Here is a 20129-nt window from a genome sequence, read left to right on the forward strand (position 1 = left end):
ATCCCTGGCCTGGGAACTTTCACAAGCCATGGGTACAGCCCAAAATTTAAAAATAAAAATTAAGAAAATTAAAAAGAACCTGAGACGTTAAAAGCAACTATCAAATCATTCAGTCTCCTCACCCCGACTGGGTTCAACCTGACTCCATTAAAGGAGGCTGCAAGAATTTGAGCTCTAAATGGGATCCTTGGATTTTGGGTAGATTCATTTTTTCCTTGTCAAAATTCTTAAAAAAAAAAAAAAAATTCTTGGGAGCAGCTCAGTGGTTAATGAACCGGAACCCAAGTAGTATCCATGAGGATTCAGGTTTGATCCCTGGCCTTGTTCAGTGGGTCGTGGATCTGGTGTTGCCGTGAGCTGTGGTGTACGTCACAGCCGTGGCTTGTATGCCGAGGTTATGGCTGTGGTGTAGCCAACAGCTGTGGCTCTGATTCGACCCCCTAGCCTGGGAACCTCCATTTGCTACAGGGGCAACCCTAAAAAGACAAAAGATAAAAAAAAAAAAAAAATCTTTACTGACTTATGGCAGGTGTTCTATGAAGTTAATTGTCTTAAGCTTTTATAATAGCCTAACATTCCAAAAGAACTATTTGCTAAATAACTTTTTTTTTTTTTTTTTTTTTTTTTTTGCCATTTCTTGGGCCGTTCCCACGGCATATGGAGGTTCCCTGGCTAGGGGTCAAATTGGAGCCGCAGCCACCAGCCTACACCAGAGCCACGGCAACGCGGGATCCGAGCCGTGTCTGCAACCTACACCACAGCTCACTGCAATGCCGGATTCCTAACCCACAGAGCCAGGCCAGGGATCGAACCCGCAACCTCATGGTTCCTAGTCGAATTCATTAACCACTGAGCCATGATGGGAACTCCCTAAATAACTTCTTTTTTTCTTTTCTTTTCTTTTTTTTTTTTTTTTTTTTTTTTTTTTTTTGTCTTTTCTATGGCCACACCTGCAGCATATGGAGGTTCCCAGGCCAGGGGTCTAATCAGAGCTGTAGCCGACGCCACAGCCACAGCAATGCCAGATCCGAGCCGCATCTTTGACCTGAACCACAGCTCACAGCAACACCAGATCCTTAACCCTCTGAGGGAGGCCAGGGATCAAACCACAACTTCATGGATGCTAGTCAGATTCGTTTCCACTACACCACAACAAGAACTCTGAAAATATTTAATTTTTAATGATGCTATCCATAAAACGTTCCCCAAACCCCGTGTTTTTATTTGCTTCTGTCTCAGTAGCACAGCCTAGTTTGCACACTGTGTTTTGTTCGTATTTCCTTTCACAGTATCAGATACGTTGCCTGGCACCCCAAAACTACTCAGTAAATATTTAGTAAGAGGAAACCCAAGGAGTCCTTTGCCCACTCCATTCATACCTTACATTAGAAATCTGAAGTTTCTATAAATAGCTTTTTGGTTTTAAGTTGGATGCTGGAAACATATATAACCCATTGAGTCAACGAGGGAATAACTACTTGCAGTTTTTAAAGGTTTGACATTTTACTTCTTAATACATTTTATATGTTAAGAGGACTTTCTAATCAGAAAGTAAGGCAATTTGTACTGCTAATAGAGAAATTGAACTAGGAAATAACATAGTTTCACTTTACAGTTTACGTGTCTTGGCTCACATCATGGAATTTCGCCCAGGTTTTAGTTTAAGTTGTTTGTTTTTGTTTTTGTTTTTTTGTTTTGTTTTGCTTTTTAGGGCCGAAGGTGCAGCATATGGAAGTTCCCAGGCTAGAGGTCGACCTGAAGCAGCAGCTTGCCGGCCACAGCCACAGATCTGAGCTGCATCTGCGATCTGCACCACAGTTCACAGCAGCACGGGATCCTTTAACGCAAGGCCAGCCAGGGATTGAGCCCGCATCCTCATGGATACTTTTTGGGCTCTTAACCCACTGAGCCACAACAGGAGCTCCCTTAAATTCATTATTTAAGTTTAGTTTTAGATTGTTTGCCTGAATGAGTTTCTTATTTGCATTCCTCTTTCCACCGTCTATGTTGATTTTTGTTGTGCTATCAAAAGATTCAGAACCTGTTTCATTCCTCTGGTTGTGTTTTCTTTCGTGTAATTAATTATTGTTAACAATCCAAGCTTTACTTTTGCGAAGAAGAGAATCCTCTTCATTTATCTGGAGTGGCCTGCTAAGCCATCATTTGCCAAAGTACAGAAATAATCATCTAGGTGGCTCTCTGAGGCCATAAAACTCAGTAGTTAATTTAGGGTTGCTGATGCTAGATGCTGAATCCCGTTGCTTCCTTCCTTCTCGGTTTAATAGAATAGGCCTCTGAGGTCAAAGCCTACATTTCAGGCACATGATTCACCTTTACTTTTTATTTATTTTTATTTGCTTATTTATTTTTGTCTTTTGTCTTTTTAGGGCCACACCTCACGGCACATGGAGGTTCCCAGGCTAGGACAAATCAGAGCCACAGCCGTTGGCTACACCACAGCCACAGCAACTCGGGATCCAAGCCAAATCTGCGACCTACACCACAGCTCACAATCCTTAACCCACTGAACGAGGCCGGGGATCGAACCTGCATCCTCATGGATACTAGTCAGTTCCTTAACCACTGGGCCACAAAGGGAACTCCTTGATTCACCTTTAAAACCATGTTTTTCCGATGTAAAGCAAGGCCTACTCAATCTGTTTGTTTTTCAGAATTTAATGTTCATGTAGGCCAAAAATAAATATATGTAAGGAGCATCTTAAAGTAGTAAGTTTACAGGGTATACGTTTTTATAAGTTAGCATCTGAATCCTTGTTTTTGTTCTTTGGTTTGGCTTTGGGTTGTTTGTTTGTTTGTTTTTTAACTGCTTCACCTGCAGCATATTGAAGTTCCCAGGCTAGGATTCTAATTGGAGCTGCAGCTGAGGCCTATACCACAGCCACGGCAACACAGGATCCAACCTGCATCTTCAACCTGCACCTTGCTGCAGCGTCGGATCCTTAACCCACTGAGCCGCAATGGGAACTCCTGCATTCTTGTTTTTAAGAAAGATAAGTATTTTTATTTTGAGAACTCGGCATTTAAGGCTTTAGCAAACCAGTGAAGGTAAGAAATCCATAATTTTAAAGCATTCACAAGACTAGGAGTTATGTGGACAGCTACAGAGATGTTACAAAGACAAAAAGGGTTCCGAGGAGAGAATTACCCTTTAATGAGAATTGACATTCAAAAAAGAACCAATATTCAAGGATGTTTTTTATTTTGTTTTTAGCATTCTGGGCGGTATAGGTGTGGCCGAGACCCCTGACCTCAGATCCGTAGTTGAGTAATTTTCATGTGATTTCATTGGTCTGAAGCAGAGGCTCTGTAGACTTCATTTGTCCCTGCCTCTTATTTTGTTCCATAGCCCAGGTCTTCACCATCTGATCCCATTTTCTGCCCTAATTGTTCTTTATCAGTACCATGGACACGTTGCTGCCTCCTTGAGTAGATGCTGTGTGTCACTGTCCTGGGGACTGTCACTAGAGGCTTGGTGGGCAAAAGCCTTCTTTGCCTCTTTGGTGTGTAGTCTCTCGGTCATATCATCATCCAGAAAGTCCCCCCCCACCCCCACCCAGGGAGGACAGAGTGGAGCAGATTACTGTGAGTTCAAGGCTGTGGACCCTGGTTTAAAAGTAGACATGGAGGGGAGATTTTTTCAAGATTCCTATGCCCCCTTCCTCCCCAGATGATCAGTTTTCCAATGAGATGTTTCAGCTGGAGGGACTCTGGCCCGTTAAAGACAAAGGAACGACTTATCAGGAAAATGACTAGCATTTATAACAACCTCTTTGCTCTTGGTCAGCTTGCCTGGTAAAGTGTGCGGTCAGCTCTGTTACCTACACGAGAGCGCAGGACAGTGAGTGGCCGAAGTGGGAGCGTCCCCAGCACCCCCTAGGCCTTTAGGGGGTGTTCGGGGCGCGCCTTCGAACCCTGAGCTCATCACGTGTAGAATAGCCCTACAAGGATGTGTCATCCAACAGGCTTTTTCCTCCAGGTTCATTCACGTTAATGCACATTCACCGAGCACGTGCTGTCTGGTCCAGAGGCTCCTGGGTGCTAGAAAGAGGCCACCCTGGCCTCCGGGGCGCGCTGTGCACAAGCTGTGAGTGCGTAACGGCCGGTTCAGCTTCCTGTCCCTTCACCATCGCATTTCAGGGGTTGCTGATACACTGGATGTTCTTACTGCATTCTCTTCGCTTGGAGAACAAGCATCTTCCTACAATTTGTCACCCTTGGTAGATTTTCCAAGTAATTAACTAGCTTTCACTCAGGTGTTGATCCTTTTACACACACTTTGAGGTTTCTCAGCCCTTTTATCTTGGAGAAACATGTGCCTCATGCTCTTCCATTCAGCTTTTTTGTTCCATTCTCAAATGAGCCGAAATGAAACGTAGTAAAGATATTTTATTGTCCTATCACCCAAAGTTTATCATGATTGTAAAGGTTGTGTAAGAGATCTGGTAGTAATTATTTTTACAATGATGTTTTCTCTGTGTGGTTAAATTGAGATAATAAAACCCTCAATGAAATTAACTATATTTTCAAATGTTTTGCCTTTTTTTTTTTTCTCTTGCTTTTGCCCTTCCTGCTCGAAGTCTAGGAGAGTAAGTCAATGCTTTTTCGTGGGAATGTACTGTCCTTCTGTGTCTAAAGCCCCGTGTTCTTTTCCAGTTCACCATCGTTAGTTTATTTTTTATGTTTCCGCGGTGTAAAGGCTGCGTCTGGTCGCGCAGTTTTAGAAACTAGGGGGACTTGTCCGTGGATGTTCCATCAAGCTCGTTTGCATCTGTGTTGTTCTGTCAGCCCTTGTCACCATGTCACCACGTCATACACTTTTCTCTGCCCTAGAATCATCTGTTTAAATTAAAAGCATAGCTCCGGGTATATTTTTGCAGAGCACTAGTTTGTTACGAAGTAAGAATTTCACAGCGGATCTTAACTGCCTCACTGAGAAGTGGACTTTTCATTGTGGGTGTTTTAGCAGAACCCGTGAGGGAGGGAAGGTGTGCCTAAGGGAAGAACTCCCGGGGTGCAGAGCTTCGTTTGTGGCCCGCGTCAGCCCCTCCAGCCCTGCCCGTGCTCGCCTCTGCTGCCCAGGGAACCTGGTTGCAGTCGTAGACTAGTCTGTCACTGCAGTGCGTTTGCTGGAAGTAGAGCTGGGCTTTGAACTAGGGATGGGCAATCAGGGCCTCAGGCCCAGCCCTGCCTCAGACTTGCTTGGGATGCTGGCAATGACGGACCTGCCCAGTTTCCTCCCCTAGAACAAGGCAAGGACCTGACACCTCTCCAAGTCCCGTGGCTCTCCTAGCCCCAGACCACCAGGCACAGGCACAGGCTCCGGCAGGATAGAGCCAAGGATTTGAGGACCCTTTCTGGCGTCTGTCTGATGTGTGGTCTCTCCTTTCTAGGATTCCCAGAGCCGGCAAGGAGGGTACAGCATGCACCAGCTCCAGGGCAACAAGGAGTATGGCAGTGAGAAGAAGGGGTACCTGCTGAAGAAGAGTGACGGGTACGTATGTACGTGGCCTGGGGGAGGCGGGGGTCCCTGTGTGCTGAGCACACATGCAGCGTCAGTCACCCAGGCACCTGTCCCAGCCTCCTGGATAGGGAAACAGCCCAGCTTCAGACCCTTAGCACACCGCGCTCCTCAGGTGAGTCTGAGGTTTAACCTGCTGTCTTTAGAAGCGGCAGTAGTGGGTCTGTGGTCCCTCAGTGACTGTGACTAGTAACGTGCGGTCTGAGGGAGGCAGGACTGAGCAGAGCATGGGCCAGCATGCGGCTCGCCCCCCCTCGCTGGGTGTCTGCACTGCGGGATTCTCTGCAGGATGCCCCCCGCCCTGCCGCCCACACCCCTGCCCTCCTTCCTTGTCACTTAAACAATTAGGCCGCAGTTTGAAAAACAACTTTTTTTTTTCTTTTTTTCTTTCCCCCCCATGGCCACACTCATGGCATATGGAAGTTTCTGGATCAAGGATCAAATCCGGGCAACACCAGATCCTTTAAACCCGCTGCACAAGGCCAGGAATCAAACCTCTACCTCCGCAGCAACCCAGCCACTGCAGTCAGATTTCTAAGCCACTGTGCCACAGTGGGAACTCTACAACTTCTAATATTTAAAAGTAAATTTTAACCTTTACAGGCCGGTGTTCTCTTGTGGTACAGCAGGTTAAGCATCCAGTGTTGTCACTGCTGTGGGCACGGGTTAAGGCATTTATCGAGAGCAGTTGCTTTATATACACTTTTCCAAGTATTTTAGAAGGTGGACTTTATCTTCCTGAGTCAGACAGAGAAAGTGAGTCTCCGAGAGGTCAGTGGCCTTAGGAGGGCACACGGCTCAGGGTGATGGCAGCCTAAGTCATGGCTCGTCCACACTGGCACGTGTCCAGCTGCGCCAGACCACCTTCCAACAGGAGGGTCCTTTGCCCGAGCTCGGCATGGCACTCTCTGACCCCACGGGAAAGTCCTTGGTCTGTCCCTTCAGGAGCTGTGCTGGCTCCAGCAAAGTCTCGGGAGTGTCCACAGAGGCGGGCGTGGGCTCTGGGCAGTGGCAGGGGCTGACGTGCTAGGGTCCCCCCTCCTCTGCGGACCTGGAGGCTCGGCCTAAGCCACCTCTAGGAACCAGAAAGGTCACTGCTTCTGTGTTCCTTTCCTCGGCTTTCTGAGCAAGAAAATACGGGGTTTGGTTTTGTTTTCTCAGTACACAGTGTGAGAAAACCTCCTGAATAAAAGCGAATTAAATACAATGAATAAACTGAGTTAGGACAGTTCCCGTTAAGTTGAATAGCTTCTTAGGTTGGTTGCTTAATCTTTTAAAATATGTTGGCAGAGAAGGATGCTGCTGCCCTGGGCTTCGTGTCCGGGGAGTGCCTCTTAACCAGCTTCTGTGAGGGAAGATGGGTTGATGCGGTTGCGGGTTCAATCCCTGGCCTCGCTCAGTGGGTTAAGGATCTGGCGTGGCTGTGAGCCGTGGTGTAGGCTGCAGACGCCTCTCAGATCCTGTGTGGCTGTGGCTGTGCTGGAGGCCAGCAGCCGCAGCTCCAATTCAACCCCTAGCCTGGGAATCCCCATGTGCTGCGGGTATGGCCCTAAAAAGCAAAAAACAAAAACAAAATACTGTGCTATAATGAGCATCCTTGTATATGCGTACTAGTCTGAATTACTCTCCATCTAGGATAGTAAAAGCCAAAATTTTCTGCTTTGCATGATGATTTTTGGTTTGGGGGTTGGTGTTTTTTGGTCGTGATCGTTGCGTGAACCGAGTACCACATCAGGTTGGGTTTCCTCTTTAGGCTCCGGAAAGTGTGGCAGAGAAGGAAGTGCTCCGTCAAGAACGGGATTCTGACCATCTCCCACGCCACGGTGAGTGTCCAGTCATTTACTGTGCTGTGTCCGTGGTGGTTTCTGGGGGGCTGGAAAGCAAATACGTGATGTATCCCAGCCCTGAGAACTTCCCCAGTATGCTTGATGCATGGAGGGTTTAGAAGTGTCCTTCACAGAAGAAATGGCTCATTTTTTTATCCTGCCTTGTTCTCTTGCTCCACCAGAACTTTTTGTCCTTTGCTCTCTCAAACTACATCAGGTGTTCTCTTATTTTATAATATTGTCTTTTGGGATATATTGCTTGTTCTGAAAAACCTGACGTTTTCTGAATTCTAAAGACGCCAGAGAATGTCCTTTATTTTTTTTATTTTTTATTTATTTTTTTTTTTTTAGGGCCACAGGTGCGGCATATGGAAGTTCCCAGGCTAGGGGTCACACCAGCGCTGTAGCTGCCAGCCACAGTCACAGCCACGCCATATCCGAGCCACATCTGCCACCTACAGCACAGCTCACGGCAATGCTGGGTGCTTGACCCACTGAGCGAGGCCAGGGATCAAACCTGTATCTTCACAGATACTAGTGGGGTTCATTTCCACTGAGCCGCAATGGGAATGCCGGAATGTTCTTCATTTGAAACGCTAATGTAGGCAATGAAAGTATGTGTTACAGTGCTCTGTCTTTTTTAAAATTGTTACTCCAGAAAACACCTTGGTATGTTAAAGGATAAAAACATTTATAAGTAAAACAGTCAAAGAATGACATGGCCTCAGTTATGACTCCTCTTTCTTTAGGAATAAAAGCAATTTAATGGAAAGTGGAAAATAATAAAACTAAGTTACTAACACATTCTGTTTCCCTTCAAATTGTTGCATATATATACATGATATAGTTAAAGCGAATACTTAGAATATAGCAGAATGTGTATTTCAATGCTTCGTATCACCCATTTCTTTTTGTTGTTGTTGTTGTTGTTGTTATTTCTTGGGCCGCTCCCACGGCATATGGAGGTTCCCAGGCTAGGGGTCCAATCGGAGCTGTAGCCGCCGGCCTACGCCAGAGCCACAGCAACATGGGATCCGAGCCGCGTCTGCAACCTACACCACAGCTCACGGCAACGCCGGATCGTTAACCCACTGAGCAAGGGCAGGGACCGAACCCGCAACCTCATGGTTCCTAGTCGGATTCGTTAACCACTGCGCCACGACGGGAACTCCCCCATTTCTAACTAAAAAGTCCCATAGTAACAAAATCCATGCACATGTCAAAATGGTTCCATCATAGTGGTAGTCAAAGAAAGACACAGTGAAGGAGTTCGTATTTTGCCCCTTTAAAGGGAGCAAAAAGTATTTTTTAATCTTAAAGGTGCAAAGATGGAAGAAGATGTGACAAAACAGGAGCGGAAACGGCAGAGCACACGGAGCGTCTGGACGGAGGCTCCCGAGTAGAGCTGGTGGTCAGAGCTCAGTGTCCTGTGCCCACGATGCCCCCCGGCTCTGCGAGCGGGGCATCTCTTCCAGGAGAGTGGGAAAAGGAGAGGCGCGCTTGGCAGTGTTTATCCTCAGCCAGGTTTAGATTCCTCACTGAGGGGGAAAGGACGCACCGCCTGTCGAGCACTTCCACGTGCCAGATGCTCCGTAAGGTCCCCTGGGCCTCCCTCCGGCCCATGTGGCATCACGGTCTTCATCTCTCAGCTGGAGAAACTGGGGCACAAAGAAGCACCGTGACCTGGCTGGGAACGGGCAGTCGGAAACGCAGACTTGGCCTGCCACCTCCGTCCCTGCACCCGCCTCCGTGCAGACCCTTCCCCCCGGGGGCACTTGGCGGGTCCTGTCTGCCTCTCTTTCCTCAGCCCCTTCGCAGAGCCAGACACACGGGTGGCGCTTCGTACACGCCTGTGGCCGGGCCCTTCCAGGGGTTGATGGATCCGTGCCTCTTAAACGTTACGGCCTTTATGGAACTTGAGCAGTTATGTCACCTCGGCCCCTTTCCTCCTGCAGGACCCTTGGGCTGAGTCCTCAGAGGCCTTCGGCTCCCCTCAGCCCAGCTGAGGTTTTTAACTATCCTCCCAGTGGGGACAGGCCACCCGTGGGGGATCAGACGTTTGTCCAGTTGGCAGACATCTGTCAGTCGTTATCACTGAGGCTGGCTAACAGCTCCTCATTTATTCAGCAGTGTTTCGGTGAGCTTCCGCTCCGCCACATGCTGGGCTAGGCCCCAAAGGTGAACAGCTGGATAATGAGGTAACTTTGACCTGCTCACATTTAATTCCATGCACTCTTAGTGTGTGAAGCAGAAACCCTGGAGTTACCATTGTGGCACAGCGGAAACGAATCCGACTAGTGAACCATGAGGTTGAGGGTTCGATCCCTGGCCTCGCTTGGTGGGTTAAGGATTCGGCGTTGCTGTGACCTGTGGTGTATGTAGGTCTCACACAGCTTGGATCTGACGTTACCGTAACTGTAGCATGGGCCAGCGGTTGCGGCTCTGGTGCGACCCCCAGCCTGGGACCTCCATATGCCTCAGGTGCGGCCCTAAAAAAGCAAAAAAAAAAAAAAAAAAAAAAAAACCGAGAAACCCTGTGAAGAAGTTCTGATAGTAATAAGAACATTAGTTGATACTAAGTAAGCACTTTCTGAGCCCAGTTATGGAAAGGGCTTTATACAGATTATATAACCTTTGCTACCCCCTACCAGATCCACCTGTCGTGAAGAGGGTGAGGTATCCTGCCCACATCCCACCGCTGGCACATGCTAGGGTTTTACTCTTAAAACCCCTGTGAGGCATTAATGGTCTGCATTTGCTGGCCTCGCCGAGACCCACCCTTCTCATTGCTGTGGTGGTTGAAATACTTGTGGGCCCCAGATCATAACGGTTTCTGATCGCAGGCTCTAGGATCAGCACACTAAGGGCAGGGGGTGGCACTTCCTGAGCACACACCCTGGGCTGGGCGCTCGCTGTTCAGAGCACGTCACCGCCGCCTGCCTCATAGAGCTTCTGCTGTTCCTCTTCTGCGGGTGATGAACCGGTGTCCGTTCCAACCCTGTGTGTGTGACAGTGAGGAGTCCCACCATCTAATTCTGACTTTCCAAAGGCACTCCTGCCGTCGCCATCCCATCGCCGTCGTCACCTCATGGTGGCTAACATTTTTGAAATGCTTACCATGTGCCGGACATTCCCCGGTGCCTTGATGGATGGTGGTGACATTTAATCCCTGACAACTCCTGAGTTATAGGTGATATTATTACCTCCGTTTTATGGGGGAGAGAGTCGCGGCTCAGAGAGGTTCATCCTCCACCTTTACCCAGCTAACAGGTGGCACAGCTGGGAATCTGGTACAGGCGTCTGTCAGATTTGAGTCTGAATGCCAGCTTTGCCATTTACCGCGTGACCTTGAGAAAAGTATGTAACTGGTAAAGGTGCGGGTGGTGGTTAAATGAGACAAGATGCTGTGGGGGGGCCATAGTTAATAGTAGGTGTTGCTGGAATTCCTATTCATGGCTCAGCAGTAACAAACCCAGCTGAGGACACAGGTTTGATCCCTGCCCTCACTCAGTGGGTTAAGGATCCGGCGTTGCCGTGAGCTGGGGTGTGGGTCAAAGACACAGCTCAGACCCCAAGTGGCTGTGGCGTAGGCCGGCAGCTGCAGCTCCGATTCGACCCTTAGCCTGGGAACTTCCATATGCTGCAGGTATGGCCCTTAAAAAATAAAAATACCGGAAAAAAGTAGTTGTTGCTGTTAGTGTCACTTCCTCAGATGTCGTTGGTGGGACTGAAATCTCTTGACAGGCAGACACTCCTGCTCCAAACATTAGAAGTTGTGGGTCCACCTGTCCTGTGCACGGACAGATGGACCACTGACTCGCAGCTGCCTCCCACAGGCTTGTGCCAACCCGCTCCACACGTTTCCTTGGCTTTAGGCCTCACTTTTTCTGCTGCCAGTTACAGAACTTTGTAATCACATACCTGCTTCCACAGAAAGATTTCTGTAGCTAGTTGTGTCTGGCTTTCCCTGACATTGCAGACACCACTGATTATTTAGAATTGGGTTGAAAAACAAGGCCAGCAGTTTCCTGGGAAAAGCTGTGGGATCCAGTGACCTTTGGAGACGTGGATAAAAAGAGCTTTGTTATCAGACTACGTAGAGCCTTTAAGACCTGGGAATCTCTCTTTCATGAAGGGCCCCAATCACCTTTTGCAGGTTGTTCTTAACAGATTGAGACCCTCAGGAGAGGGTCGGGTGTGTGTTTAGATTGACGAGATCAAGTCTCTTGGCCTGTCCGCCCCACACAAGTTCTGCTCCGTGATCATCTCTCTAGCTTACTGTTCCAGGACAGCTTTTGTGTACACCTGCAAGATTTGCTGCATCCCTAGAGGATTTCATTCGCAAATTCATTGCTTCACATACCTGTGCAAAAACGTAATTTTTAAAAAATGTGCTATTCAAAGTGCAGCACTTTGGGAATCAGATTTCGGGGAGAATCTCCGCATCTGCTGTTACAGTAGTATGGATAGTGGCAGATAATGTCTCGTGTCTGCTAAGCGCAGCATAAGATGTTTTCATTTCAAAATGCCAAGTCTAAAAACGGCAGACGTTTTAATCAGCCTCAGAGCTTAAGGAGAAAACATTTACATCAGGCTACTAAACTGTTCTAAACAAATTTCTGTATCTTTGTTCTGTTTGTTCTTTTTTTTTTTTTGTAACTATAATCATGGTGTATTTAGTAAAAACAAAAAAAAACGTAAATTATAGGTGAAGTATTACTTTATTGTAATAGTTCTGAAAAAATAGTTTCAGAAGTATAAGAAGCTTTGCTCCTCAAAAACTCTTTTCTTCCTGAGTTTATTCACCCCAGTATCACATACAGTTCAAATATGGATTGAAAGAAGAAAGACAACTACCATTTACTGAGCCTTCAGTGCGTGCCCTGCTCCCAGTCTGCCAGCCAGTCCTCCCAGGGTGGGGTCCCCGCCTTCATCTTTCACTAGGTTGGAAGTTCTTAGGAGGTGGATATTAGGTCTTTCTTGCCTTTGAATTCCCAGTACTCAGCACATTCCCTGTCATGTGGTTAGTGCTCAGTGAATACGTTTCGATTGGAACTGCATTTTATACATGAAGAAACTAAGGCTCGGAGAGATTAGATCCCGTGCCCAGGTTCACGCAGTTTGTAAACAGCTGAAACAGTTTTTAAACGCAAAGCCTGGGCTCTTCCTTCTGCATGATAAGCTTTTCCTCTGAGGCCACCTTGTTGTTAGGTCTTTGGAATGAAGCAAGCTCCATCCTTTGTCATTGACTCAGTTACAAGTTCTCTGTGTAGAGACGGCTGTAGGGGTTTCCAGGAAGGGAGGAGAGGAGTCCAGGTCATGAAGACATGCCAGGGGGTCCGTGAGCTTATCTTTGAATCTGAAGACTGACTTTTTTTTTTAAGGGCCACACCTGCAGCATATGAAAGTTCCCAGGCTAGTGGTTGGACTCTGCCACAGCCACAGCCATGCCAGATCCCAGCAGCATCTGCCACCTATGCCGCAGCTCCTGGCAGGGCTGGATCCTTAACCCAGTGAGCGAGGCCAGAGTTTGAACCTGCACCCTCATGGATACTAGTCATGTTCTTAACCCACTGAGCCACAACGGGAATTCCTGACAACTGATTTTTTTTTTTTTTTTTTTTTTTTTTTTTTTTTTTTTTTTTTTTTTTTGTCTTGTTGCCTTTTCTAGGGCTGCTCCCGCAGCATATGGAGATTCCCAGGTTAGGGGTCTAGTTGGAGTTGTAGCCACCTGCCTACACCAGAGCCACAGCAACGAGGGATCCAAGCCATGTCTGCAACCTACACCACAGCTCACGGCAATGCCAGATCCTTAACCAACTGAGCGAGGCCAGGGATCGAACCCACCACCTCATGGTTCCTAGTCGGATTCATTAACCACTGCGCCGCGACGGGAACTCTTGACAACTGATTTTTAAAAGTCATACATTTAATGTCTGCAGGTCTCTTAGGATTAGCACTGTAACAGTCATTAAATCCATAGCTGCTAGTTTCTCAACACTAAAAATGCTTTTCACATTCCACAGAAGTCCACTAAGTTTTGATTTTTACGCTAAAAGGTTGGGAATCCAGCTGGACTGGACAGGCAGAGCCTCTTTAGATGATCCTTGGTGGGCTGGACATTTTTAAAGGAGCATAGATAGCCCTCTGAGTCAGCCTGAAGATACTTGACTCCTCATTTGTCAAGTAGGATAAAAACAGTACCTGTCTTTCAGTATTGTGAGCATTCAATGAGATGATGCATTTAAAGCTTCGTAGAATCTGGACCATCCTAAGCATCCTATATACTCAATAATTACTCTCATCATCTGGGTGAGCTGAGGTGGGGTCATAGCTTCCAGGACCCTGGGACCAGGTGCTATGATTTCAAGTCCACGTGACGCGGGACCCCTCACAGTAGCGTGTAACTCAGGCACAAAGATTAACCGAGTTCATCCATCATAAGTAATTAGAACAAGATGTGAGGCAGAGGCAGTGCTCAATAAATAGCAGCTATTATTATTGCTGTGACTGTTATCTTCTTCCCAAATATGTTAACATCTCCATTTTCGTCTGATTTATTCGAATTCTTTTGTTGTCGCCATTTCCTTACTCTTCAAGGTCCTGTGTGAAGCTGCGTAGGGGCCTGTCCTGTCATAGGAATTTCATTTCTTCCTGTTAGAGGCGCTCAGCCCTTCTGGCACCTCCAGAGCGTTGCGCTGCCCAGGAACTTGAGGTCCCTCTCTCTGTCCTTGGACTCTTAGACTTGCAGGCCTTTTCCAAGAACTGTTGTTTCCCAGCCTGGCCGGAGCCCTGAAGGTAACACTCAGCTGCGAGGGCTTTAACGGATGCCCTGCAAGTCCATCAAGGAGGCACCAGGAGACCCCTCGTGAGCTGCTCTCTTCCTCGCAGTGTGTTTGGTAACCTTGTTTCTGTGGTTGGCTTCTCCTGCTTTCTGGGGCTGCTCTGAGCTCTGCCCAGTGCCACGTTTTTGTCCCCATTGTCACTGCAAGAAGAGACTATGTTCCTTCCCCAGGAGATTAGAAGCAGCGCTGTGGATTATAAAAGGACAGGTGGCACTAATTAGTCCTGGTCGTAAACTCCTAAACAAGCTACAGGACCTTGGATACGTTACTGAAGCCTTTGGAGCCTCAGTCTTCTCCGATGTAAAATGGGTATAATTTATTTATTCCAATGTCTTCTTAACTGCTTTCGAAGCAGGCCCAGGGCCAAGCAGGGATGAATTAGTGGCCCCTGGCTTCTTGGATCCTAAACAGGCCAAATGTCTTAAGAAGGTGAACAGGTGCTGGGATAGAAGATAAATGGGGCAGCCCCCCACCCCGGCCCGCCCCCCAGTGTGGTCAGGAAAGGCAGCAGAGAGCAGCAGTGCTGGTGAGGGGCAGGCCCAGCAGAGCAGGGAGAGAGGACAGTTCAGAATCCTGAGGCCAGAAAGCATGTTCGGGGAACGAGAAGCCAATGTGGGTAAAATGGTTTCACTTCCCTTACTCTCTTTGGAGAGTCATTTGGAGATTTAATTACATAAACACTCAAAAGCTGTTGCTGGGAGTTCCCATCGTGGCGTAGAGGAAACGAATCCGACTAGGAACCATTAGGTTGCAGGTTCAATCCCTGGCCTCGATAAGTGGGTTAAGGATCCAGCGTTGCCGTGAGCTGTGGTGTAGGTCACAGATGAGGCTCGGATCTGGTGTTGCTGTGGCTGGGTTGCAGGCCGGCGGCAACAGCTCTGATTCGACCCCTAGCCTGGGAACCTCCATGTGCCGCAGGTACGGTCCTAGAAAAGACAAAAAAAAAATCTGTTGCTGGAGTTCCATCATGGCTCAATGGGTTAAGGATCTGTAGTTGTCACAGCCGTGGCTCTGGTTACTGCTGAGGCATGAGTTTGATCCCTGGCCCGGGAACTTTTGTATGCCTCGGGCACAGCCAAAATATATAGATATACATATGTATATACATATGTATATCTATATATTGCTGTCTATATGTTCTAGGCACCCCAAAAAGGTGACAAAATTCGAAGGTAAACTAAAAGATACTTTATAGTTGGTATAACAAAAATTCTACTTAAGCAAAAACCAGGAGTTCCCATTGTGGCTCAGTGGGTTAAGAACCCAACATTTAAGTCCTTGAGAATGCAGGTTCAACCCCTGGCCTCACTGAGTGGGTTAAGGATCCGGCATTGCCACAAGCTGTGGGTAGGTCACAGATGTGGCTCTGATATGGCGTTTCTGTGGGTGTGGTGTAGACTGGCAGCTGCAGGTGCAGTTCGACCCTACCTAGCCTGGAAGCTTTCATACACCCCAGGTGCAGCCTTAAAAAAAAAAAAAGCAAGAACCATAAAAAGGTTTTGTTGTGCACTCTGAACCAAGGTTTTTAATTCCCTATTTGAATTGCTCCCTCCTCCACTCGAATAATTTTTCTCTGTTTTGTGTCCCTTCATCAGCCTCAGGTGGTGTGTTTTTCCTTCACCTCATCAGCCAGGTCCTCAACCCCTCTGCCCTTCCTCTCCCCCATGGTTTGACCAGAACACCAGAGTTGGCTTTCATAAATCCAGTTTAAAAGGCAGCCTCAGGTCCCAAGGCACTGGTATGAAATCTTCTCAATAGTCATGGTCCCCAGCAAATGAAACACAGTTGTTCCATGCAGTGATGTCACTTGGACATACAGAATAAGCAGCACTGTTTGGGAAACTCGGGACCTCTGTGGAATGTCCTTGGAGGTTTCTGCCACGTTGCAAAACTGAAGATGTTGACACTTATTAGAGGGTTTCTCAAATTCAAGTTCCGTACAATAGAAGTTTAGAAATCTAATTGGTTATGTCTTACAGGTTGTTTATTCTTTTAAATTATACAATCAACAGGGATTTTTACTCATTTGACTCCTGGCGAAGGAGCTTCTCCTTTTCACTGTTTGAATCCCAAGATTACATATTACCAGCATCAACAGAGAATGTATTTCTGATACAAACCCTTATCACTTGCATCTGAATGAATCATTACAAGTGATTGGAAGAGGCTGCAATTGGCTAAGTGAATCCAGTGATTTCTCAGTCCGGACCATGCATTTGAATCATCTGGCTTCATTCCTAAAGGTTCTGATTTAATTTGATTGGTCTGGAGCGAAACCCCAGGATTGCTTCCCAGGGAATTCTAAGGTTCAGCCAGGTGGAGACACACTGAGCCCCTCCCCCGTTGCTTAGCAGGGGTGTGGTTTAAAAGGATGGAGGGAGCTGGAGGGCAAGGTGGAAGGTGCAGACCTGCTTTCAGTTGCAAGGATTTCTGTAAGGTTTGTGAACGGGCTGTGAACCTCAGAACCTGGTCAGTTCGATGTCTCTCTTTCCCTCCCTCCTTTCTCCTTGATTCTAGCTGAAGGTCCTTTTAATAGATGAAGTAGTAAAATCAAAGAAAGGGCCAGGTCTGAGCTGCTTCCAGTTTTCTGAGTCCCCAGCATTTCTGGGCTTTTTAACCCCCTTTTCTGGTTCCGCTCTGTCTGTTGGGAGGTTTTAAAGGATTCATAGTCATTCACACCCTAGCATGAATTACTTTATGGGTGATCAGCTCCTTCTCCCTGAGCTGTCTGAAGCATCACTGAAGGGACGAGGGAGCCTCAGCCGTGGTTACGAGATAAGGAATGTTGGAAGGTGGAGCAGCTCGAGAAAGGAGTGGGGTTTCTCAGCAGGAGTATTAAGTGACCTGGAGGGAAAATGAGGGAACAGGCTGTTCCAGAGCAGGAACCAGAAAGGGAAAAGCAGGGAAGATGCCCCCCCCCACCCCCGGCTCTGCAGATGTCCCGAGAGGACTTGCCTCACAGGGAAGCTGAATGATACTTGGGAAAAGCTCTAGGGACTGTTGGTTCCAATCGCCGCTCTTGGTGTAAGACATTGGTCGCTTACGTTCCCCTTCCCACCCCTTGGTTTCCTCCTGTAAAGTGGGCACAGTCACAGTTCCCAGTGAGGTAACTGCAGGAGTTAAATCGTAACATTCACGTAAAGTATCCAGCTGCTTAGGTGCTCAGTAAATGAGAACTGCTCCCTTGCCCCAAAGAAACCAAAATACTCTCCCAAAGTCAGGTGTTAATACACTAAAATTTTGGAGATGCGATCTCCCTGCAGCAGTAGGCGTCAGTGTGTACCTGACTTCTTGCCGGGGGTCATTGGGGTTACTGACTATGTGCCAAACATACGTGTCCCTCTAAAGGATGGAGGGTGCTTAAATATTTATTGAGCAAAACATAGAGAGGACTCTAAAGATCCAAACCGCTCCATTAGCAAGTATTAGCCGAGGAAGCGAAGAGAGCCTTATCATTTTGTTTTTGCCTCTTTCTACACCGCAGCCTGGCTGGGTCAGGCTTGTTTCCCAAGGAGTGACTCATGTTCACGTCTTGTGTGTGAAGCAGAGCGGCTCAGCAGGATGATGGGGGAAATAATTTCATTCTGGAGACTAATTCCAGCAGCAGCTGTTTGCTGCTAACAGAAACACGCCTGCACTAACGACTTCACACTTCCAGCAAAACACTTCCCAGGGGCGCTCGCTGAGCTGAGGACAAGTGTGTGGGGTTTGTTTTCTTTCGGGAAACACAAAAACATTCATCAGAATCGATCCATTCTGCTTCTGCGTGCATCACTGGTGATTTTCCTAGCTGAACAGCCTCCTCTGTTTGGGGTGGCAGAGCATTATGTGAGAGGAATAATATCTTCATCACTTCTGTGGGGTTGGGAGCTTCTCTAGTGGAAATATTTTCAAAACCAAAAAACCTGCGAGTGTGTGTATAAAACTAATACCCGCGTATGTTGTTACTTGAAAAAGCAATTTGCAGAATGCTATATACAAATTGAACCAACCTGTGTTTTCCTAAAACACAGACATTTCACACCCAGAGATCTTGTTGAAATGGAGGTATTATCACTGACCATCTTCAGGTGTGAAGGTGGGATTACCAAGCAGCCGTCCTTGCTGGCTCTCCTAGTGCGACTTGAGTGAATATGCATTCTTTGAAGAAGTGAAACCTTTTGTAAAAGGACAAGCCTCAAAGTCAAAAGCCTCTTTTTAGCTGTGTCTTGCATGCTTGGCCCCCCCTTTAATCATCGCTTTAATTCATCCACGTTGGCACTTGTTAGTCTTGCTCTCTCCTCCACCAGCGGAGTGCAAGTCTTGCCTTTAACCGGCTCCCTCAGGGGACTGCCAGAGGTCCAGGGGCACCATGTGAGTCCTGGGAGCCACGAGGAGTGCCCTCCCTGCCTCTCCTCGCATCGCTGTCCTCCTCGTCCCTTTCACCCCAGCTCCTGGAGCTGCACCTCCTCTCTGCGCAGCCCCCTACCCCGACGGGAGTTGGAGCCGCCTCCCAAGCCTCACGGAAGTTCTCAGTGCACTCCTGGCACCGGGCACATCCAAGACCCACGGTCGGGTCTGTGGCTGTGGCTGCTCAGTTGCAGACCACCTGCTCTTCCTATGTGATTAGATTTGGTGTCGGCTTCATACGTATCTTGCCAAATGAGTAAGTGCAAGGGTGTTTCAAACAGACTTCTGAAATTTTTCATCAATCGTGAAAGTCAGGTGACCTGAGAAGATACTAAAAGAGAAGTTAATCTTTGGAAACTTGGCTCTGTCTCTGGCCCTTTCTCTTCTAAGAAGGCAGTGTTCTCATGCGCCAGGGTGCAGGGTGCTCCTGGGGGTGTTGTGTAGCTGTCTGTCCAGCGCACGCAGCAGAGAGGAAGTGGGGCTTTGGTCGGCTCCAGCCTGGGCTCAGCTCCAGGCTCTGCTGCTTTCTCACTGGGAGGCTTCAGGAATATGCGCTAACCTCTCAACTTACTTATTAAAAGAAACTAAAAAGACTTCCTTTCTTCACGGGTCGTACATGAAATAGTACATGTAAGGTACCTAGAATGTATTCTTTCATTTTGTAAATATTGATTGAGAGCCTGCTGTAGGCATTTTAGTGAACAAAACAAGAAAAACCTGTGTCCTTAGTGGGATGAAAGACACGAGGTAAATAAGCGAGAAGAGCTGGGAAGACAGCACAGCAGGGTGCAGAGGGGGGTGGTCGTCCAGGAGCCCCTCCCGCAGAGGCCTGGAGGGCGGGAGCAGGGCCAAGTAGGAGGGCGCCAGTCCCCGTCACGGCCAGCAGGGGGAGCAGCAGGTCAGGTGGCAGGAGCTGAGGACAGAGGAGCCTGGAGGCTGTGCTTGGAGGTCCTGGGGCCGACTGGAGGTTTTATTCTGAGCCTGGTGGGAATCACCATCAGTGAGGACTCAAGAAATAGACACTTCCTTAGTTTTCTTTCTTTTCTTCCTTTCCCGTTCTTAGTATGAAGGCATTTCCAAACTGCTCCTTGGCGCTGTAGCCTAGGGCAGGTCCTTTCTGCGCCCTGTGATCTTCCTCTGCTGAACAGCCGGGAGGGATCATACCGTCTCTAATCAGTACACCTATACATTAGGACTAAATGTTGAGAAGGGACTTGACATTGGGGGAAGTAACACAGACTTGCTGTTCTAATTACCACTGTAGTGATTCTGAGCCTTCTGGCGTCTTGGCCCCAGGGCTCCGGTTCTGCGCCCCCTCTGCTTCCCGGTGGCCCTGGGCTCAGGGCTGGCCGTGTCCGCCCCTCAACTCTCAGAACTTGTGTTCTCTGCTCTTCAGATTTGCGTTTGGGGTCATGCGCCGTTTGTCCCCCTGGCATTTGGGGGAAGAACACTGTCCAGACAAGGATGTGTCTGTGTCAAGTGAGGTTCACGGTGATGTGGCGCGTGGTGTGTCTGTCCAGAGACTTGACA

General features: G+C 47.9%; 1 protein-coding gene across 13 annotated transcripts in view; it reads left to right on the forward strand.

Moving 5' to 3' along the window:
- ASAP1 (ArfGAP with SH3 domain, ankyrin repeat and PH domain 1) overlaps nt 1-20129 on the forward strand; it is a 344867-nt gene that overhangs the window by 273574 nt on the left and 51164 nt on the right. For 10 of the 13 annotated variants that reach the window (XM_021088909.2, XM_021088918.2, XM_085021651.1 and 7 more), the window contains 2 exons: nt 5412-5512; nt 7293-7362. In XM_021088909.2, the coding sequence (XP_020944568.1) occupies nt 5412-5512; nt 7293-7362 (171 nt within the window). Of the gene's footprint in view, nt 1-899; nt 1289-5411; nt 5513-7292; nt 7363-16602; nt 16680-20129 lie in introns of those variants that run through there. The other 3 variants (XM_085021658.1, XM_085021659.1, XM_085021660.1) reach the window with 2 other exon arrangements.

The sequence above is a fragment of the Sus scrofa genome, chromosome 4 (genome assembly GCF_054392235.1).
Source record: "Sus scrofa isolate SSC_HxYL_T2T_F1_AM1 chromosome 4, Sscrofa_HxYL_maternal_Yorkshire_Landrace_v2.0, whole genome shotgun sequence".
Classification (NCBI taxonomy): Eukaryota; Metazoa; Chordata; class Mammalia; order Artiodactyla; family Suidae; genus Sus; species Sus scrofa.